The sequence below is a fragment of the Carassius auratus genome, unplaced genomic scaffold, assembly GCF_003368295.1.
Source record: "Carassius auratus strain Wakin unplaced genomic scaffold, ASM336829v1 scaf_tig00003102, whole genome shotgun sequence".
Lineage (NCBI taxonomy): Eukaryota > Metazoa > Chordata > Actinopteri > Cypriniformes > Cyprinidae > Carassius > Carassius auratus.
In genome coordinates this window covers 559,739-581,710 of record NW_020523502.1, presented here as the reverse complement: position 1 = coordinate 581,710, position 21,972 = coordinate 559,739, and the positions used below count along the sequence as shown (strand labels likewise).

At 36.3% G+C, this 21,972-nt stretch overlaps 1 protein-coding gene across 1 annotated transcript; it reads right to left on the bottom strand.

The window, feature by feature from the left end:
* Positions 1 to 16,378: 16,378 nt before the first annotated feature.
* LOC113070150 (vitamin K epoxide reductase complex subunit 1-like protein 1) lies at positions 16,379 to 20,899 on the bottom strand. The gene is made up of 2 exons (XM_026243362.1): positions 20,605 to 20,899; positions 16,379 to 16,541 (listed from the first exon to the last, which is right to left on the bottom strand). The coding sequence occupies exons 1-2, from the start codon at positions 20,793 to 20,795 to the stop codon at positions 16,394 to 16,396; spliced, it is 339 nt and encodes a 112-aa protein (XP_026099147.1). The 5' UTR covers positions 20,796 to 20,899; the 3' UTR covers positions 16,379 to 16,393.
* Positions 20,900 to 21,972: the final 1,073 nt, after the last annotated feature.

Sequence of the window (21,972 nt, the reverse complement as noted above, 5' to 3'; positions counted from 1 at the left end):
AGATGAGTTTGAATGAGTTTGAATGGGTTAGTAATAGTACATAGGTTAGTCTGATTGAGTCTAATGGGCTTCAGTGTGTTTAGATTTGAATTTTTGACAGTTGGAGTTCACGGAATGTTCAGTTGAGCAGAGGCTTTTCAATGCAAGTCTATGGGATTTTTATGATTTTTAATCTTCAGTTTTATGAAAACCGTAAGTTCGATCAGTTAGAAAAGATATAGCACACCCGGCGACATCAGTCTGAAGAGCTGGGCTGAGTTTGGAGTCTGTAGAGTTAACGGTCTAGGAGGAGTTAGAGTCAGAAAATTTAGTCTCAGAAGAATAATAATAACTAGATAAAAAAGTTTGTCAAGACAAACTTTAAGTTGGCTTGAGAAAGCCTGGCCAGTTTAAAGAGTTTAAAATTAAATTTTAAGTTAAGTTAAAAAGTTTGATAATTGCTATGCAGTTGCTAGGGTCCCCGGAGTGGTTGCTAAGGTGTTGCTATGCGGTTGCTAGGGTACCCAGAGTGGTTGCTAGGGTGTTGCTATGCGGTTGCTAGGGTACCCTGAGTGGTTGCTAAGGTGTTGTTATGCGGTTGCTAGGGTATCTGGGATGGTTGCTAGGGTGTTGCTATGTGGTTGCTAGGGTACCCTGAGTTGTTGCTAAGGTGTTGCTATGCGGTTGCTAGGGTATCTGGGATGGTTGCTAGGGTGTTGCTATGCGGTTGCTAGGGTACCCGGAGTGGTTGCTAGGGTGTTGCTATGCGGTTGCTAGGGTATCTGGGATGGTTGCTAGGGTGTTGCTATGCGGTTGCTAGGGTACCCTGAGTGGTTGCTAAGGTGTTGCTATGCGGTTGCTAGGGTATCTGGGATGGTTGCTAGGGTGTTGCTATGCGGTTGCTAGGGTACCCCGAGTGGTTGCTAAGGTGTTGCTATGCGGTTGCTAGGGTATCTGGGATGGTTGCTAGGGTGTTGCTATGCGGTTGCTAGGGTACCCTGAGTGGTTGCTAAGGTGTTGCTATGTGGTTGCTAGGATACCCTGGGTGGTTTCTAGGTTGGTTTGGATAGTTGCTAGAGTGTTGCTATGAAGATAGATAGATAGATAGATAGATAGATAGATAGATAGATAGATAGATAGATAGATAGATAGATAGATAGATAGATTAGTCTGAATAGATAGATAGCTAGATAGCTAGCTAGATAGATGAGTTTGAATATAGATAGATAGATAGATAGATAGATAGATAGATAGATTAGAAACTGTCAGATTATAGATAGATAGATAGATAGATAGATAGATAGATAGATAGATAGATAGATTAGAAACAGTCAGATTATAGATAGATAGATAGATTAGAAACAGACAGATTATAGATAGATAGATAGATAGATAGATAGATAGATAGATAGATAGATTAGAAACAGACAGATTATAGATAGATAGATAGATACATAGATAGATAGATAGATTAGAAACAGTCAGATTATAGATAGATAGATAGATTAGAAACAGACAGATTATAGATAGATAGATAGATAGATAGATATATTAGAAACAGACAGATTATAGATAGATAGATAGATTAGAAACAGTCAGATTATAGATAGATAGATAGATAGATAGATATTTAGAAACAGTCAGAAGATAGATAGATAGATAGATAGATAGATAGATAGATAGATAGATAGATAGATAGATAGATTAGAAACAGTCAGATTATAGATAGATAGATAGATAGATAGATAGATAGATATTTAGAAACAGTCAGAAGATAGATATTTAGATAGATAGATAGATAGATAGATATGATATGATAGATGAATTTGAATGAGTTTGAATGGGTTAGTAATAGTACATAGAATATGTACACGGTACATAGACTATGAGTTTAATGGGCTTCAGTGTGTTTAGATTTGAATTTTTGACAGTTGGAGTTTGACGGAATGTTCAGATGAGCAGAGGCTTTTCAATGTAAGTCTATGGGAGTTTTTATGATTTTTAATCTTCATTTTTATGAAAACCGTAAGTCCGATCAGTTAGAAAAGATATAGCACACCCGGGGAGATCAGTCTGAAGAGCTGGGCAGAGTTTGGAGTCTGTAGAGTTAAAGCTCTAGGAGGAGTTAGAGTCAGAAGTTTTAGTCTCAGAAAAGGAAGAATAATAATAATAAGTTTAAGACGGATTTCAGTAAGTTGGCTTTCTCAAGCCAACTTAATAAGTTTAAGACGGATTTCAGTAAGTTGGCTTTCTCAAGCCAACTTAATAACTAGAATTAAAAGTTAGTTAACTAACTTTGATGTTGGCTTGGCCATCTTGGCCATGGGGCAAAAGAGCCACAGTACTTGTGTGCCCAACATTCTTGAGTTGCCCCGCTGCAAAAAAATAAAATAATAATACCATAAAATACCAATGTCTCCCTGAGCAAGACACTTAACCTCTAGTTGCTCCAGAGGCGTGCGACCTCTGACATATATAACAATTGTAAGTCGCTTTGGATAAAAGCGTCAGCTAAATGAATAAATGTAAGTGTAATGTAAATAAAAAAATACACCTGCAACAGTCTTTTTCCATGGTCCATTGCTGTTTTCTTTTTTAATAAAAAGCCTAAGCTATGATAACAGCTAAGACAGGGTTGTCTAGCTGAATGCAAAAAAAGTCATGCAAAAACCATAATCTCCTAAATACCATTCAATTTAATCTTATTTTAATAGTACTGACAACATATTTTAAGTTATCACACATTACTGAAAAATTTAAGAAGGGACACTATTTATAGTATACTTAGGCGTGTCAAGAGCTAAACAAAAAGTACTGTTTCATTACAAAATACTGTAACTTTTATAAACTTTATACTATCACCACAAAATGTTTATTAATATTTATTATAAAATAAATATTTCATAAAACTGAAACTTAAATATATTATTTCTATAGGCTATACAAAACAGAAAAGAAAAAAGACTAAATAATAAGGCTGAATAAGCTGATCTATAGCATGTTAAATGGTGGTTGCCTGTCTATGAATGGCAGCCTACAGCCCTCTAAGCTCACAGAAGTGGTTTGACCCAAGTCCTCAGCAGCCAATGACATTGACCTCTTCAAACTGATTTTTAACGTTTACTTCATGTGTATTTAACACGTGAAATACACGTTAAATACCCGCTGATTTTTCACGTATATTTGACCCTCTTGGCCTTCCATACACATTAGACGTGAAAAAAGGACATTGCGTTGTTTTGATATGGATTACTTTATCACAGAATATTTGTTCGGCAGCACTTGTTTGGTTTAAAAGTAAACATGTCAAGCTTTCTATAGATATATCTCTCATGTCTCTTCGTTGTGTATTCATGGAGTTACAGTTCATTTTAATGACGTGTTTGTAAATGAAGATCAGCGCAGACCAAGGCTGCGACCAAGGGAGCGAATTTATTCTTATTTAAGACCTTTTCAAATTAAATTATATCGGCGATTGCACGCAATCTACCCATTAGAACACACCAAGAGCTAAATTCAGATGTTTCTGAACTGTTTAAAGTAATAACATGTTTTAAAAAGGTCTTAAAGAAGAATAAATTCGCTCGTTGTGAGCTCCATTTAGACAATGACTGAGCTGATCAGCCGTGATTCTTGTCTCGTCCTTTTTACTGCTCTCTGCCCAGAAATAAATTATTAATGAGCCCTAACACCTGTACTAATCAAATATGTAACTCAATATGAATGAGTGGTGAATTTCTATTCAAAATGTTGCATAATACGGATTTATTATTTTGCACTCCTGACATTAATTACTAAATAACTCTCAAGTCAAGCTATTATGAATTTTGAAGTAATCGTGTACTTGATTTGACCGATCTACCGACCACTGTCCTCTGAAGCTGGAGAGATGGATGTTATTTTCACCTAAGACAAAAAAAAAAAAATCACACACGCACTCATTTTGATCTCTATAATATATTCTTAGAATTGTTTTGTGTTGATTCGCTGCACTGTTTTAATTTAAAAGGCTGTCCTGACTTTTTTTCCTTCCAGTATTCATAAACTGTATTACGCTGTCATATGGGCTGCTGATGAAGTGCTCATTTCTCTCGTCTTTCTCTCGGTTCTTTGGCCTGAGACATAATGTATTAATGAGATCCGATCGGGTAATAATAATTAACATATGTTGGTTTAGCTTGTCAGTGTGTTGCTGTCCCTGTCCGCGAGACGCACGGCTCTCTCTCGTGCACACGCGCCATCAGTTTCCCGCAGCGCTGGGCTGAAGCCAACTTGATGTGTTGAATGCTCGGAGCACGTTATAAAACGTATTCTTAAAATACACATTTCTGTTTTAATAAATGGTCATATTAAATCATAGCATAACACATAAGTAGGTACAAAAATAATCAGTGATGCCTGCGACCCTTTTGGTCTCAGTGTAGCTCCCTGCTTTACCATGTTATGCAACGCTGAGCAATTGCTGCGACGTTAAGCCTGACAGAGAAATCTCACAAGCACATATAAACACTCATTTTCATATGTGTAATATATTCTTCTAATTGTTTTGTGCCGTTTCGCTGCAGTGTTTTAATGTGAAAGGCTGTAAATGTGGACTTCAAGTGTTCAGAGAAATACATCGCCAGCTCGCGAGCAGTTGGCTGCCGCGAATATATCATGTTATTACTTTAAACAGTTCAGAAACATCTCAATTTAGCTCTTGGTGTGTTCTAACGTGTGGATTGCGTGCAATAGCGTTTTTAAAATGTCTTAAATAGGAATGAATTCGCTTGTTGTCGGCTCCGTGTAGACAGCCTGAGCTGAGCAGCAGCGATTCTTCTCTCGTCTGACTGCTCCCCTCCCCTAAATCTCATTGCAACTGTAGGGGCGCAATTTTTCTCAGACAATTTTTACATTTAAAAATTAATAACAAAAAAACTTTAAGTCTGATCACTCTGAAAAGATATAGCACACACCACCCCTCTATCCCGCAGGTGTCTGCCGAGTTTGGGGCTTGTGGCTTTAAAGCCCTAGGAGGAGTAGCGTTCAGAATTTTTTTCTCAGAAGAATAATAATAATAAAAATAAAAAAATAAAAATAAGTTTAAATAGCATAACAGTATGTTGGCTTGTTGCCAAGCCAACATAATAAGTTTAAATAGAATATCAGTAAGTTGGCTCTCTCAAGCCAACTTAACTAGATAAAAAAGTTCGTCAAGACAAACTTTAAGTTGGCTTGAGAAAGCCTGACCAGAAAGTCTGAAAAAGTTTGAAAAGTTTGAAAAGATTGAAATGTTTAAGAAGTTTAAAAAGTTTTAAGTTTGATGGTTTTCAGTCTGAGATAGATTAGATAGATAGATAGATAGATAGATAGATAGATAGATAGATAGATAGACACAGTCAGAAGATAGATAGATCTAGGGTCCCCAGGAGTGGTTGCTAAGGTGTTGCTATGCGGTTGCTAGGGTACCCTGAGTGGTTGCTAAGGTGTTGCTATGCGGTTGCTATGGTATCTGGGATGGTTGCTAGGGTGTTGCTATGCGGTTGCTAGGGTACCCTAAATGGTTGCTAAGGTGTTGCTATGCGGTTGCTAGGGTATCTGGGATGGTTGCTAGGGTGTTGCTATGCGGTTGCTAGGGTACCCTGAGTGGTTGCTAAGGTGTTGCTATGCGGTTGCTAGGGTATCTGGGATGGTTGCTAGGGTGTTGCTATGCGGTTGCTAGGGTACCCTGAGTGGTTGCTAAGGTGTTGCTATGCGGTTGCTAGGGTATCTGGGATGGTTGATAGGGTGTTGCTATGCGGTTGCTAGGGTACCCTGAGTGGTTGCTAAGGTGTTGCTATGCGGTTGCTAGGGTATCTGGAATGGTTGCTAGGGTGTTGCTATGCGGTTGCTAGGGTACCCTGAGTGGTTGCTAAGGTGTTGCTATGCGGTTGCTATGGTATCTGGGATGGTTGCTAGGGTGTTGCTATGCGGTTGCTAGGGTACCCTGAGTGGTTGCTAAGGTGTTGCTATGCGGTTGCTAGGGTATCTGGGATGGTTGCTAGGGTGTTGCTATGCGGTTGCTAGGGTATCTGGGATGGTTGCTAGGGTGTTGCTAAGCGGTTTCTAGGGTACCCTGAATGGTTGCTAAGGTGTTGCTATGCGGTTGCTAGGGTACCCGGGGTGGTTGCTAAGATTTTGGTATGAGGTTGCTAGGATACCCTGGGTGGTTCCTAGGTTGGATTGGATAGTTGCTAGAGTGTTGCTATGAAGATAGATAGATAGATAGATAGATAGATAGATAGATAGATAGATAGATAGATAGATAGATAGATAGATAGATAGATAGATTAGTCTGAATAGATAGATGGCTAGATTGATAGACAGATGAGTTTGAATATAGATAGATAGATAGATAGATAGATAGATAGATAGATAGATAGATAGATAGACAGATAGACAGATAGATAGATAGGTTAGAAACTGTCAGATTATAGATAGATAGATAGATAGATATATTAGAAGTATTAGATAGATAGATAGATAGATAGATATATTAGAAGTATTACATAGATAGATAGATAGATAGATAGATGGATAGATAGATAGATTAGTTTTAATATAGATAGATGAGTTTGAAAATAGATAGATAGATAGTTAGATAGATAGATAGATAGATAGATAGATAGATTCGTTTTAATATAGATAGATGAGTTTGAAGATAGATAGATAGATAGATAGATAGATAGATAGATGAGTTTGAATGAGTTTGAATGAGTTTGAATGGGTTAGTAATAGTACATAGTAAGTCTGATTGAGTCTAATGGGCTTCAGTGTGTTTAGATTTGAATTTTTGACAGTTGGAGTTTGACGGAATGTTCAGATGAGCAGAGGCTTTTCAATGTAAGTCTATGGGAGTTTTTATGATTTTTAATCTTCATTTTTATGAAAACCGTAAGTCCGATCAGTTAGAAAAGATATAGCACACCCGGCGAGATCAGTCTGAAGAGCTGGGCCGAGTTTGGAGTCTGTAGAGTTAAAGCTCTAGGAGGAGTAGCAGTCAGAAATTTTAGTCTCAGAAAAAGAAGAATAATAACTAGATAAAAAAGTTCGTCAAGACAAACTTTAAGTTGGCTTGAGAAAGCCTGGCCAGTTTAAAGAGTTTAAAATTAAATTTTAAGTTAAGTTAAAAAGTTTGATAATTGCTATGCAGTTGCTAGGGTACCCGGAGTGGTTGCTAAGGTGTTGCTATGTGGTTGCTAAGGTACCCTGAGTGGTTGCTAAGGTGTTGATATGCGGTTGCTAGGGTATCTGGGATGGTTGCTAGGGTGTTGCTATGCGGTTGCTAGGGTACCCTGAGTGGTTGCTAAGGTGTTGCTATGCGGTTGCTAGGGTATCTGGGATGGTTGCTAGGGTGTTGCTATGTGGTTGCTAGGGTACCCTGAGTGGTTGCTAAGGTCTTGCTATGCGGTTGCTAGGGTATCTGGGATGGTTGCTAGGGTGTTGCTATGCGGTTGCTAGGGTACCCTGAGTGGTTGCTAAGGTGTTGCTATGCGGTTGCTAGGATATCTGGGATGGTTGCTAGGGTGTTGCTATGCGGTTGCTAGGGTACCCTGAGTGGTTGCTAAGGTGTTGCTATGTGGTTGCTAGGGTACCCGGGGTGGTTTCTAAGATTTTGGTATGAGGTTGCTAGGATACCCTGGGTGGTTTCTAGGTTGGTTTGGATAGTTGCTAGAGTGTTGCTATGACGATAGATAGATAGATAGATAGATAGATAGATAGATAGATAGATAGATAGATAGATAGATAGATAGATAGATAGATAGATAGATAGATAGATAGATAGATAGATTAGAAACAGACAGATTATAGATAGATAGATAGTTTAGAAACAGACAGATTATAGATAGATAGATAGATAGATAGATAGATAGATAGATAGATAGATAGATAGATAGATTAGTTTTAATATAGATGGATAGAGATAGATTAGTTTTAATATAGATGGATAGATAGATAGATTAGTTTTAATATAGATAGATAGATTAGTTTTAATATAGATAGATAGATAGATAGATGGATAGATAGATAGATACAGTCAGAAGATAGATAGATACAACCATAAGATAGATAGAAAGATTAGTTTTAATATAGATAGATAGAAAGATAGATTTAGATAGATAGATTAGGTTTAATATAGATAGATGAGTTTGATGATAGACAGATGGATAGATCGATTAGTTTTCATATAGATAGATAGATTGATAGATAGATTAGTTTTAATATAGATGGATAGAGATAGATTAGTTTTAATATAGATAGATAGATAGATAGATAGATAGATAGATAGATAGATAGATAGATTTGTTTTAATATAGATAGATAGATGGATAGATAGATACAGTCAGAAGATAGATAGATACAAGCATAAGATAGATAGAAAGATTAGTTTTAATATAGATAGATAGAAAGATAGATTTAGATAGATAGATTAGGTTTAATATAGATAGATGAGTTTGATGATAGATAGATGGATAGATAGATTAGTTTTAGTATAGATAGATAGATTGATAGATAGATTAGTTGTAATATAGATAGATAGATGAGTTTGAAGATAAATAGATAGATAGATAGATGAGTTTGAATATAGATAGATAGATAGATGAGTTTGAATATAGATAGATAGATAGATGAGTTTGAATATAGATAGATAGATAGATAGATAGATAGATAGATAGATAGATAGATAGATAGATAGATAGATAGATAGATAGATAGATAGATAGATAGATAGATGAGTTTGAATGATTTTGAATGGGTTAGTAATAGTACATAGAAGGGAAGTCTGATTGAATCTAATGGGCTTCAGTGTGTTTAGATTTGAATTTTTGACAGTTGGAGTTCACGGAATGTTCAGATGAGCAGAGGCTTTTCAATGTAAGTCTATGGGAGTTTTTATGATTTTTAATCTTCATTTTTATGAAAACCGTAAGTCCAATCAGTTAGAAAAGATATAGCACACCCGGCGAGATCAGTCTGAAGAGCTGGGCCGAGTTTGGAGTCTGTAGAGTTAAAGCTCTAGGAGGAGTAGCAGTCAGAAATTTTAGTCTCAGAAAAAGAAGAATAATAATAAGTTTAAGACGGATTTCAGTAAGTTGGCTCTCTCAAGCCAACTTAATAAGTTTAAGACGGATTTCAGTAAGTTGGCTCTCTCAAGCCAACTTAACTAGAATTAAAAGTTAGTGAACTAACTTTGATGTTGGCTTGGCCATCTTGGCCATGGAGCAAAAGAGCCAAAGTACTTGTGTGCCCAACATTGAGTTGCCCCGCTGCAAAATTAATACACATAATAATTCCATAAAAAAATACACCTGCAACAGTCTTTTTCCATGCTCCCTTGCTGTTTTCTTTTTTTAATAAAAAGCCTGGGCTATGATAACAGCTATGACAGGGTTGTCTAGCTGGATGTGAAATAAGTCATGCCTATTTTTCTCATGTATGTATTTCACAGTCCTGCCACCGTCGCATTGTGGGCAACGACACACAAGATAACTGAAACAATGCATTTTAAATCAAGGAGATCATAAGGGGTCCAAGCACAATGGTTTGTATAGATGATGCAGTTACACACTGTTTAAAATTGTTTAATTTGTACTGTATGTTCATTCTATTTATTTATTTGTGCTATTTACATGTGCTATTTACATAATGTTTACTTTTTTTAAGTTTGTTTTTGTTAATGTAAAATAGCACTGCATAGTCTTCACTGTAAGATAAAATACACAATCAAACCAAAATGTATTCAGACACCTTCAACATTTCTCACATTATCACAGTTTATTTGCTGTAGTTTAGAAAGTGGTAATAATATATGACAATAACTCAGAACAAATTCATCTTGATAATTTCGGGTAACTTTGATAAAAAGATATGTAATGGAATCAACCAAAACTTCAGACTGTCAGTATGACAATATTTACACAACTATCAATACTTTGTTGAACAGTTACCAAGCAAGAAATGCTTAATTTGGTTCAGTCTGTGGTGTGAAAAGGTTGCATTAACAATTAAAGAAAGAAACACTTAAGCAAAACATGGGCAGGTCCTTAATTATTATTTTTTTTAAATCAATTTCACTGGTAGCCTACAGTATGAAGAATTAGTGGGTATAATATTTCACAGATCACTATTTTGCCATACTCACTTACATAAATGAACTAGTGGCCTGCACCCACTAGTAAAACAATTCTATCTGATTTTTGGATTGACTTTGGATAAATTATTGTACTACAAGGTAATTCAGTCAAGAGCAGTGAGTGATTTACTTTCATTTTCATACATTAAAGACTCTGACAGCAGAGCTAGTAAATTAGGCGCGGTCCCTTTAAGAGACAAACGCATCCATTATGATGATACACATCCGATTTTTTTTTTGCAAATCTTTACTTTCACTTAAGACATAACCACATACTTATTCGAACACACTTTCCAACACGGGTATTTCGACATATTTTGTATGTATTTGTTGTCGGTACAAAAGCAAGAAGACTTTGAGACGCGTCTCTGCTTGCTCCCTGAACACCAGAACACCGCGCTGCTGAATTGAGCTCTTTTGCTTTTCGCTCTTTTTTCTGTTTATTTAAACTGCGATTTGAATTTGTTCGTTCAGGAGGAAGTGAACGTCCTGAACGACAGCTCTGTTCAGTGTTGCTGTCCCTGTCCGCGATACGCGCGGCTCTCTCTCGTGCACACGCGCCATCAGCTGCTCTGCTCAGTTCAGTTTCCCGCAGCGCGGGGCTGAAGCGCGAGCTCATTGTGACGTTCCGCCTGATGATTCAGTTAGAAACCAGCTAAGACCAGCGTGACAGTGGCCAAAACTACTTTAAAACCATTTAATATATTATTCAAATTGTTTTGTGCCGTTTCGCTGCAGTGTTTTAATGTGAAAGGCTGTAAATGTGTACTTCAAGTGTTCAGAGAAATACATCGCCAGCTCGCTGTGATGTTCAGCCTGATGATTCAGTTAGAAACCAGCTAAGACCAGCGTGACAGTGGCCAAAACTACTTTAAAACCATTTAATATATTATTCTAATTGTTTTGTGCCGTTTCGCTGCAGTGTTTTAATGTGAAAGGCTGTAAATTCTCTGTGGACTTCAAGTGTTCAGAGAAATACATTGCCAGCTCGCGAGCAGTTGGCTGCCGCGAATATATAATGTTATTACTTTAAACAGTTCAGAAACATCTGAATTTAGCTCTTGGTGTGTTCTAAGGTGTGGATTGCGTGCAATCGCGTTTTTAAAAGGTCATAAATAAGAATGAATTCGCTCGTTGTGAGCTCCTTACGCGCGGCTCTCTCTCGTGCACACGCGCCATCAGCTGCTCTGCTCAGTTCAGTTTCCCGCAGCGCGGGGCTGAAGCGCGAGCTCACTGTGACGTTCCGCCTGATGATTCAGTTAGAAACCAGCTAAGACCAGCGTGACAGTGGCCAAAACTACTTTAAAACCATTTAATATATTATTCAAATTGTTTTGTGCCGTTTCGCTGCAGTGTTTTAATGTGAAAGGCTGTAAATGTGTACTTCAAGTGTTCAGAGAAATACATCGCCAGCTCGCTGTGATGTTCAGCCTGATGATTCAGTTAGAAACCAGCTAAGACCAGCGTGACAGTGGCCAAAACTACTTTAAAACCATTTAATATATTATTCTAATTGTTTTGTGCCGTTTCGCTGCAGTGTTTTAATGTGAAAGGCTGTAAATTCTCTGTGGACTTCAAGTGTTCGGAGAAATACATTGCCAGCTCGCGAGCAGTTGGCTGCCGCGAATATATAATGTTATTACTTTAAACAGTTCAGAAACATCTGAATTTAGCTCTTGGTGTGTTCTAAGGTGTGGATTGCGTGCAATCGCGTTTTTAAAAGGTCATAAATAAGAATGAATTCGCTCGTTGTGAGCTCCTTGTAGACAGCCTGGGCTGAGCAGCAGTATTTTTAACCAGTTTAAAAGTGAAACGAAACCCGACTCCGCCCCTAAATCTCATTGCAACTGTAGGGGCGCAATTTTTCTCTTTTTTTTTTACATTTAAAAATTAATAACAAAAAAACTTTAAGTCTGATCACTCTGAAAAGATATAGCACACACCACCCCTCTATCCCGCAGGTGTCTGCCGAGTTTGGGGCTTGTGGCTTTAAAGCCCTAGGAGGAGTAGCGTTCAGAATTTTTTTCTCAGAAGAATAATAATAAAAAAAATAATAAAAATAAGTTTAAATAGCATAACAGTATGTTGGCTTGTTGCCAAGCCAACATAATAATAATAATAAGTTTAAATAGAATATCAGTAAGTTGGCTCTCTCAAGCCAACTTAATAAGCATAGTGGACTGCCATAATGCAAAACATTTACTGCAGGCTTCAATATGGCTGTTTACGATTAGAAATGTCAACAACAACAAAATTGCATACGTAGGCGATTCTAGCCCGAATCTGTATCTGTATGCATGAGACTGTCTGAATACTGGCAGAAGTATTATTTGCTGTTATGCGTGTGTCCAAAGCTGCAGTTGCTGTGTGACATGTGCTCAGAAAAAAAAACTGGACACGCTCTGAGAGAAGGCCATTAAAATCAATTTCCTATTTTCGTTTTCGAAACTTGTGTTGGTTGGTCCAATCGATTCGTGCAATAGATTTTTGAAGTTTTAGACTAAATGGGAGAAGGGATGGGAAAAGATCTGGGCACAGTTTTTCCAGAACCTCGTGCCAAGTTAAAGCGGTGTCGAGCTGTTTTAATGAATGTATTTTTTAGATGTATTATGGTTCCCGAACCCGTATAACTTTGATCATTGAGCGCAAACATTTAGTTTACTGCAGCCGCAGCCATCATTACCAAGCGCGAACCGTTGACTCTGACAGTGAATGAGAGGAGACGAACGCACAGGCCATAGTGTGACATCCCTGTAAACATAGATTACGTAATGGATTTTTTTTTTTTTAAAGAAAGAACGTAGTCTTCATTTGTATGTAGGCCTAGGCAATTTATATATTTACAATACTTACTAAAATATAATTAATATTATTTTATTGCTTTTGTATTAGTTGTTCGAAGAGTAAAAAAAACTGGTCAGTCTTAACGCATGCTGCGTTCACACCAAACGTGAATAGAGCGTCAAATTTGTGTCTACCGCTTCTAGTTTGCCGCTTGAACATTTTGAATGCATTCGTCTGTTTCGATCTAGACGCACGTAGAAATAAGAGTTTGAAGTGAAACTGACGCGTCCGAGGTGAAATCCGCTTTTGTGGGAGGGGCAAGTGCTAGGCGGTTGTCTGTTTGCAAGATGGCTGATGTTGATCGAGCACTTTTTTCCTGCACACATCCTCTGAATAAACACCATCTTATAAGCAAAAAGTAGCTGTAGGCTATATTAGGGGGAAAATAGTTGTAAAAACGGCGGGAAGGCAGCAGGTCTATAAACGTGTACCTGACTCAAAAGTTACATGTGTATTTACAACATACTATTCCAAGCGAGGTCTTTTTTATTCCTGAAATATAAACTTGTGTGTGATACTTGTGTAATATAGCTCCAGTTGACTGCTCACTGACAACATCAGTCGTTCCTCCATGTTGAATGAGTGACTCCTGAGCAGGCTCCTGATTGGTTAACGTGTTGCGAAAAGCACCATTCGCGCGAATTTGCGTCTACCTCCCCACGCTTAATGCCTAATTCGCGCTGCGAGACCTTCAGACACGCGTAAACGCGTCTTTACATTGACTTAACATTGAAATCATTCGCGACAGACACTCTATTTGCATTTGGTGTGAATGCAACATTAACGCAAATGTACAACCGGCAAGTCGGTCGGACTAAAAGCAAAAAATAAATAAAAAATTTGAGTCGGTCCTAAATTGACAGGGTCAGTCGGGTTATGGCAAACAAGAATATTTTTAAGGATGGCCTCAGAATTTTCGTTGATGGAAGCAACTCTACTTAGAAGGCAGCTCACTAGGTTTATGAAAGACCAGAGCCATTCACTTGAGTCAACAGCCTGGCCATTCATTCACGCATCGATAAGGAAATTAGCGAAGAAACTGCACAGTAAAATGTAAAACAGTTTATAGGAAGTGCAAAACGGTTCCAAACGTTCAGCCGTCCATCACTCCGAGAGCAAACAGCACGTTGGCATTATGCAAATGTGCTGCAATAGTGTGAAGAAAGACTTGACTGTGTCCAGTTTCAGAAGCACAATGAACCTGGGGACAGATCAGCAGAGCCAAACACACAGAAGAACTTGAGTCAGCAAAGCCCACATGACTGCTGAGGAATGAAGCAAGGGGAAATTATGAGGCAGACATGCGTGCAGGAATGGGTCAGGATGGACGACTAGTCAAACCAGTTAGTGAGCTTGACTAGTTTCTCTACATTTTTATTTCAATTATAATTTTTTTTTGGTCATTTTCATGATAAATAAGCAATTCCCCCAAATTGTGAGTTTTTCCCCCCAAAGGTGAGATTCTCATTACTATAATACTCACTACTAATACTTCTATTACTACTACTAATAAAAACTAAATAACATTTTCATTTATATCAGAATAAAATTAGTACATCAAATGCTAGTATTATTAATAATTGCTTCAACATTTAAACAAAATATTTTATTAGCATTACAGAAATAAGGATTTAAAGTTACATGCTGAATTATAAAGACTATTAAAGATCTATGCCATTTCAGGTTGTAGTTATTACTGTATCACCTTTCATCAAAAACAAAAATATAAGGTTAACTACCACCCCATCATTTTCATAACAATTAAGCATATTTTCTCCCAAAATTTGCATTACTGTAATGTGTTAGGATGTTTTAATTGTGTGATTTGACTAATTATATTTACTATATTATAATTTGTGTAATATAGTGCTTTAATAATAGTAATACATAATAAAAAAATATATTTTTAAAACTTGTAAAAATCAAATGCTACTATTATTTATGAATGCTAAACTAAATGTTTATTAGTATTTTAAATTAGTGTTTATTTTCATATTAATTATTAATACCCTATTTTTACACTATGTGTTTTTGTTATTTTTATTTTCTATTTAGGATTACTTTATATTTATTTCATTTAGTGAATTTTTACGTTTTTAGGTTCATTTAGCTTTAATTTAGTTGCCAATGGTTTAAATTGGGGAAAAAAAGGTTTTAGTATAGTTTTATTTAACAATAATAACCCAGACAAAGAGAACTTAAGAGAAACTGATACTGATGCAACTCAAAAACTATCCGGAGAAGAGACGCGCACGAACACGGGGTTAAACTAAGGTTGTGAATGTTTGACCTGTGCCTTATCGCACTGAAAGGCTAAGAGATTTCAGCCGTCAGCGATGACAGACAAGGACAAGTGAGGGCAATAATTCAGAGGCCTGCGAGACCGTTTAGATTACAGAGAGTAATGTTCCTACTATAACCGGACACGCTCACACGTCCCTTACAATATCAGTCTCAGGAAATAATGTGTGTTACTATTCATCTCTGGCTAATGGCAAAAACTGTACACTGCACAAATTAATGTGAGCTATCAAATGTTTCACAAATAAACCTAGATGGAGACAGAAATGAGATCAGCTAACAGTTTTAACATAACTCCCAAAGTAGTACATATAGATTGAGAGGCTGTAGGCACCATGTGTGTTCTTGTGTTCCTGTAGCTCAATTGGTAGAGCAATGTGCTATCAAGCGCAAGGTTGGGGGTTCGATTCCCCGTGAATACGATAGGTAAAAATTGATAGCCTGAATGCACTAAAGCGTCTGCTAAATGCATAAATTTAATTTTAATTTTTAACTTTAAATTTAGTTTCATTTTCTTGTGTTCTCATAATCATAATAAAGCTTATTGAGATCACGATAATTTAACACCATTATTCCAGAACTTTGCTAACATGACATTCACTGAATTTTCAAAAATAAATAAACAATATTTATGCAAACTTTAAATATAATTCTATATATAAATGATAACTGAGAAACAAAAACATTATTCAATATATTTTAAATAAATAATATAAAAACAATAAAACAAAAATGCATGAAATCACTTTTACAACCTACTGAGAACTTGTAAACAATAATTTTATCTGAACTGTAACTCAATTATCAGTTTTCTTAATTGTCGAAAGCCAAAATCTTCAAGGTAAATTTTTGTACAGAGCTTGTAACATTTAAAATCGTCTCAAAGTTCACATTTTGCAACGGTATAGAAAATCAAGCAGTTGAGAAATTCACAAGTGGAAATAAAATGGAAGTTGAACTTGATGCAAAATAGACAGTAAAAAAAATGATGCACACAATGACCAAAGCCATTCATCGGACTTGTTATATAAAGATTTTGGCCATAAATTGATTTTTACATGTGCCATAATTTCTGTACTGGTGCATCCATAGAAAGAAACTGTTATTGTAAAAACGTCATAATCTGCAATCGACGTGGCTGATGCGGTTCTTACCTAGTAACAGCTGAAAGATATAAAACAAGATTCCATAGACACTGTTTGGCTGGTTTACTGCACTGTCATTCCCAAAAATGGTTCCTAAGAGTCCAAATCCTCGACCCCATCTACAGCAAAGACAAAAACACAAACAGAGAGAGAAACAGTGAAGTAGCAGAAATCAAACAACATGAGACACTGGAACTAAAAAATAAGTGCTCTGGGTTTCTCGAGGGAATACAAGCACATTAAACAGAATATTTGGCCTAAATCAAATCATACGATGATCAAGACAGCAGCAAATAAAAAGCACAGTTTCATTTTATCAGTGTTAACAGATTTCTGACCCAAATTGTTTGAAATTATACTAACAAAAGAGAAATGTGGTGGCTTCCAGTCACATCCAATTCCAGTATATGTACTTTTTACTGACAGAGCTCATAATGCATTTTCTGCAAAGAAATCTGCCAAAACAAAGCATCTTAAAAGGCAGGAAAATCATATTGTATTTTTGGGGCCTTATTTAATGGCGGACAATCACAAAACTGGACACATTTCAGCATTAAACAGTAAAAAAATTAACTAAATTGACAATTATGGTTAATTTGCTAAACATTTAATCCATTGCAACACCGTTTATAATGTTATGAGCAAACTTGAATGCAATGACTCGTATAGAGCTAGAATCTGATTTCAACATTAGTCTCTAAGTGTTTGAAAAGCCTGAAATCTTTTCTATTAACTAACCCTGAAGAGGAAAAAAGGTGTGTAACCCAACACTGGAGAGCAGCTTCCGTTTCATAACTTCCTGCCAATGGATTTGACAAAGACCTAACGCTGCCAAACACCGGAGGTCACCATATGTCCCAGCATTCCCAATGAAAGCATTTCTGCTCAGAAAACATATGTGTGCTACATAAATAATAATGCAAGTATAATCATGATTCAACATTGCATCGCAACTTTAGTTTTCTTTATTGTGTTCATTCATTTCACTACAGTTCAAGTAATGAAGAAGCAGTTTGTCTTAAACAAAACTGAACACAGCATTCTTTCAATGAAATCTGAACCAGACAAAAGTAAAACAAACACAACATTTGTATTTTCTTCAGAATGTATGTTAGTCAACTGTTTATATTATGTATTATTACTCCAAAGAGCATTCATATTAAAGCTTGTTTGACTTTTGAATGCCAAATTGTCACAGTGACAGAAGCTTTAACATCTGTGGAAATCGCAAAAAATGGTTTGTTATGGTTCTTTAGATTATTAAAATGTTCTTTACACTAAGAAAAATGGTTAAAAGGTTAAGGAACCCAAAAATATTTATTCTATGATGCTGCTGCAAAAAACTCCCTTTGAAACCTTTATATTTAAGAGTGTAGTGTATGCAACATGACAAAAACACAAGGACGCATGATTACTAGCAAGTAAAGTCTGCATATATGGTACTCACAACACATGCAAAAAAACTATTGAAGCACCGTGAGAGAATAACTAGAACAATAATCAAGTATGTATTAGGGATCGACTATAATACGAAACCATGCAACATAAAAACAACAAATATATAGCATATAATCAGTTTGTATAAAACTAGTTTAAGAGGTTAAGAAATGCATCGTGGGATAGGACGGTCATGTTCAATGTGATTTTCATTCTCACATTAAAAACAAAAGCACTGATTGGTAAATCTCTGTGCAGGATTATGGGTAATGTAGTTCTTCACTGGGAATTTGGTTTATACAATATGATTTCTGAATATTAAAATCACTCTAATTTAGTTTCTACATCAGCAGATGTGAGAGAATGACCTTGGTGCTCATTGTAGATATGTCTGTAAACATTACTGATAAAAACTATTTATGGGACAATAAGTGGGATATTTACTTCCAGAACCAGATTGTTGCTCTCTGTAATGATGCACTAAATTCAGTTTCTGATACCAATACATGCACCAAAATAATATTGTTTTCCAGTCATTGAGATGAGATACACAAAGCAACACTCCCTTATGTTTTAAAATGATGTCTCTCACCTCCACATGGCAGAAAACACTCCCAAACCTTTCCCAAACCTTTAGAAAGCAGCGGAGTCAAGACTCAATGATCGGTACAGTGCGGTTTCCCAATGGAGAGACCGTTCACAACTGAATTAGAGGCAAAACCCAAAGCAAAAGATCTCAAACACCTCAAACTGTCTGATTATCTGAAGACAGCTCGGCTACACAGAAAAGTCTTATAAAAGCCCGTTCCCTTTAAGAGCGAGACCTTAAGCCTGATCATGTAATGCTCCTGAAGACCTTCACCCGGCTGGAGTTTAGTTTGGTTGTTTTCTCTGCAGACCGCCCGCTTTATCAGACGGCCCTCTGTGAGCAAACAACACAATCAGCAGCTTTCTGAAGCAATTCAACAGACTCAAACATGCATCGCATAGCCTCTTTATCTACGTGATGGTAATAACATAAGTGAGCGCGATGCATGATGCGGTCCTATTTATTTCATGATGAGTGGGCACTGGACACATCTACAGATTCACAGATAAAGTGGGTGACTATTAATACCAGATCTGCAAGACGTCCGTTTGTATCATGACATCTCAATAAACGACAAAACTGCATTAAAAAACATCAAAAATCAAAAGGACAGCTGATCTACTCTGATAAGATCTCAGTAAGCATGTGATTTGTTTTCCATCAGCGTTATATCAAATGAAGTTCTCCTGAAAGTGAGTGCGCTTCACATGACTGTCCTGAAAACCATATCAACATCTTTTTTTCTCCCTCCAAGCGCTTTAATTCAACAACAAGTTTACATGAAAGAAGTGGTCTTGTTATTGCTGAATCAAGAAAGGGAAAAAGTTATTTATTAAACAAAAGCAATCCAGAAACTGGACCTTTAAACTGCAAACTTACATTACATTTGTTTACATTATTAGACCAAATTAACTGAATATATTCACCGGCTTAAATGAGCATTTAGTGTATATATCCTATTCACTAGTTAAATGTATAGCGTATAAGTAAATATATATGTAGATATTAGTATACATCAACATAAAAACTGCACATGTACTAATATTAACAAACACATTTACTAAAAATATAGATTTAAGTTCTTATTTAGTGTACATATTAATATAAACATATGCCCATTTTAAATTAGCTATCCTAAATTAACTACATATATCCACTAACTATATACATTTAAATTAACATTTAGTTTATGAATATGCATTTAAACCCAAACTTGTGTGTATGTGTGTGCATATATATATATATATATATATATATATATATATATATATATATATAAAATTCTAAACACCAACTAAATATTACTAGGATATTTTGAGCATTAACAGTAATTACTAAGTTACTCTATTAATGGTTTGATGATGTTAAGGGTGGATGCTTTAGTAATAAAATGAGGAACTGAGTCTCAAACAAATCACTCTGATTTCAAAGGTTACTAAAACAAAGTTGAACGCTTATCAAACTCAATGAATGTCCTTCTCCAGCTCATCTCTCAGTATCATACATCAATAAAACGATTAAACTCAAGCATTTAAAGGCTCTGTTAAATATCATATTCATAACATTAAGAAAACGCAATAATCTGACAGGTATGAGACAGCCTGTTGTACTCCCTGTCTAGCACATCCCTGTTGTCTATGAACATGCTACTAGATGAGTGGCTTTGAGTCCACATCAAGTCTAGTACATTAGAAAATAAATGTAGATGAAATTATATTAGTATGCTGCATTGTTAAAGAGCTCATTCACTCATTAGCACTGTTAGCATTAGCTGCTATCGCATTGAGTTTCTGCTCACAAGAAAAAAAACTGCTCTAAAATTACCTAATTTAATTCATATTTAAGTATCTATTTGTGTCAACCCAAAATGCGCTTCTAGAAAAGACTATAATGTGAGTCGGATGTTATATTTTATCACCTTTTCAGTCAGTCAGCGGCCCGGAGCGACTCCGGCTGTGTGTCAAAACCTAACGACGTCCCTAACTAGACAGCACTTTCAGATCGTCAAAAGCGCATTCAAACTCTGGAACGATTCCGAAACGTCCCAAGGCGTCCAAAAGGGGTCAAACCCTGGTTTTTGAAAGCTCGGAGCGCCTCTAACAGCTGCAGATGTTGTCTAGTTAGGGAACTCGCTAGGGTTTGACACTCTCTCTCACCTGGACGTGAAGACTTTGGAGCAGCTGATGGAGCTGCTCAGATCGCACATGGCGCGGTAGTTGGCGTCGCGGGTCTTTTCCCTCTCCACATGGAAAGCGTACAGGGATAACAGGATTCCTGAGAGACACACGAGCAGCCGCACTATCCGTTCCCAGCGAGGGGTGGACACTCGCAAGACGGGCGCCGCCATTTTTTCCCGGCCTTTACACAAGCGCGCGCAGCCACCCCTGCCTCAACCGTTGGGCGCGACGTGGAAAAGCGTCGGGACGTGTCACAACGTCAAGGGCGTGGCTAACGTTTTTGTTTTGACTGAGGCGTGGTCAGATCACCGGGGGCGTGTCCATCGAGCATCTCGCCATTCTTGTGCTAGTGGGGGCCATTGTAATAGTAAAGATTCTATTATCTATTATACTACTATGATTACACACCAGCATGTCGTAAAAGCACACACAGAGAGAGAGAGAGCTTTTGCATGAGATAATATGATGAGAAAAAGTGCCATCACAGTTACTTGATAGCATGACTGAAGAAGGAATGTAGTGTTGCAGAATTGCTATATTTGATATATGTGACCCTGGAGCACAAAACCAGTAATAAGGGCCAGTTTTTTTTTTTTTTTTTTTTTTTTTTTGAGATTTATACATCAGACAATATAAACTTTCCATTGATGTATGGTTTGTTAGGATACGACAATATTTGGCTGAGATACAACTATTTGAAAATCTGAAATTTGAGAATGCAAAAAAAAAAAAAAAAACTAAATATTGAGCAAATAGCTTTTAAAGTTGTCCGGATAAAGTTCATAGCAGTGGATATCAATAACCAAAAATTTTATTAAATTAAACTAAATGTAAACATTTAACTTTTCATCCAAAGCGACTTACATTTAAGCTAACATTTTTTATCAAACAATTTTTATATATTTAAGACAGGAAATTCACAAAATATATTAATGGAAAATGAATTAAACTTCAAGAGCATTGAACGGAAGAGTACCACAAATATATTTTTTCCATTTCCATTTGCTAAAATAGCAAAAGAAAAAATGATACATCATGTTTTTACATGATACGTCATGTTTTTTTTTTTTTTTTTTTTTTGTGAATCAGTAAGGGACTACAATCCATAAGTTATCTACCCACCTCTGATTTTATTTATTATGACACCAAATATGTTTAATGAATTCAGTAGATTTTATCTCTGGGTTATCGGTGACAAGATATCATGAATGACATAAATACATGCTATTATGTATTTTATCAGAGAAAGTTGTATAATTCATTATATAATACTTGCATAAATAAATACAGTACAAATAGTAATAATGTTGAATAATTTTTACTAACTAAATAAGAATTGTTAATGAT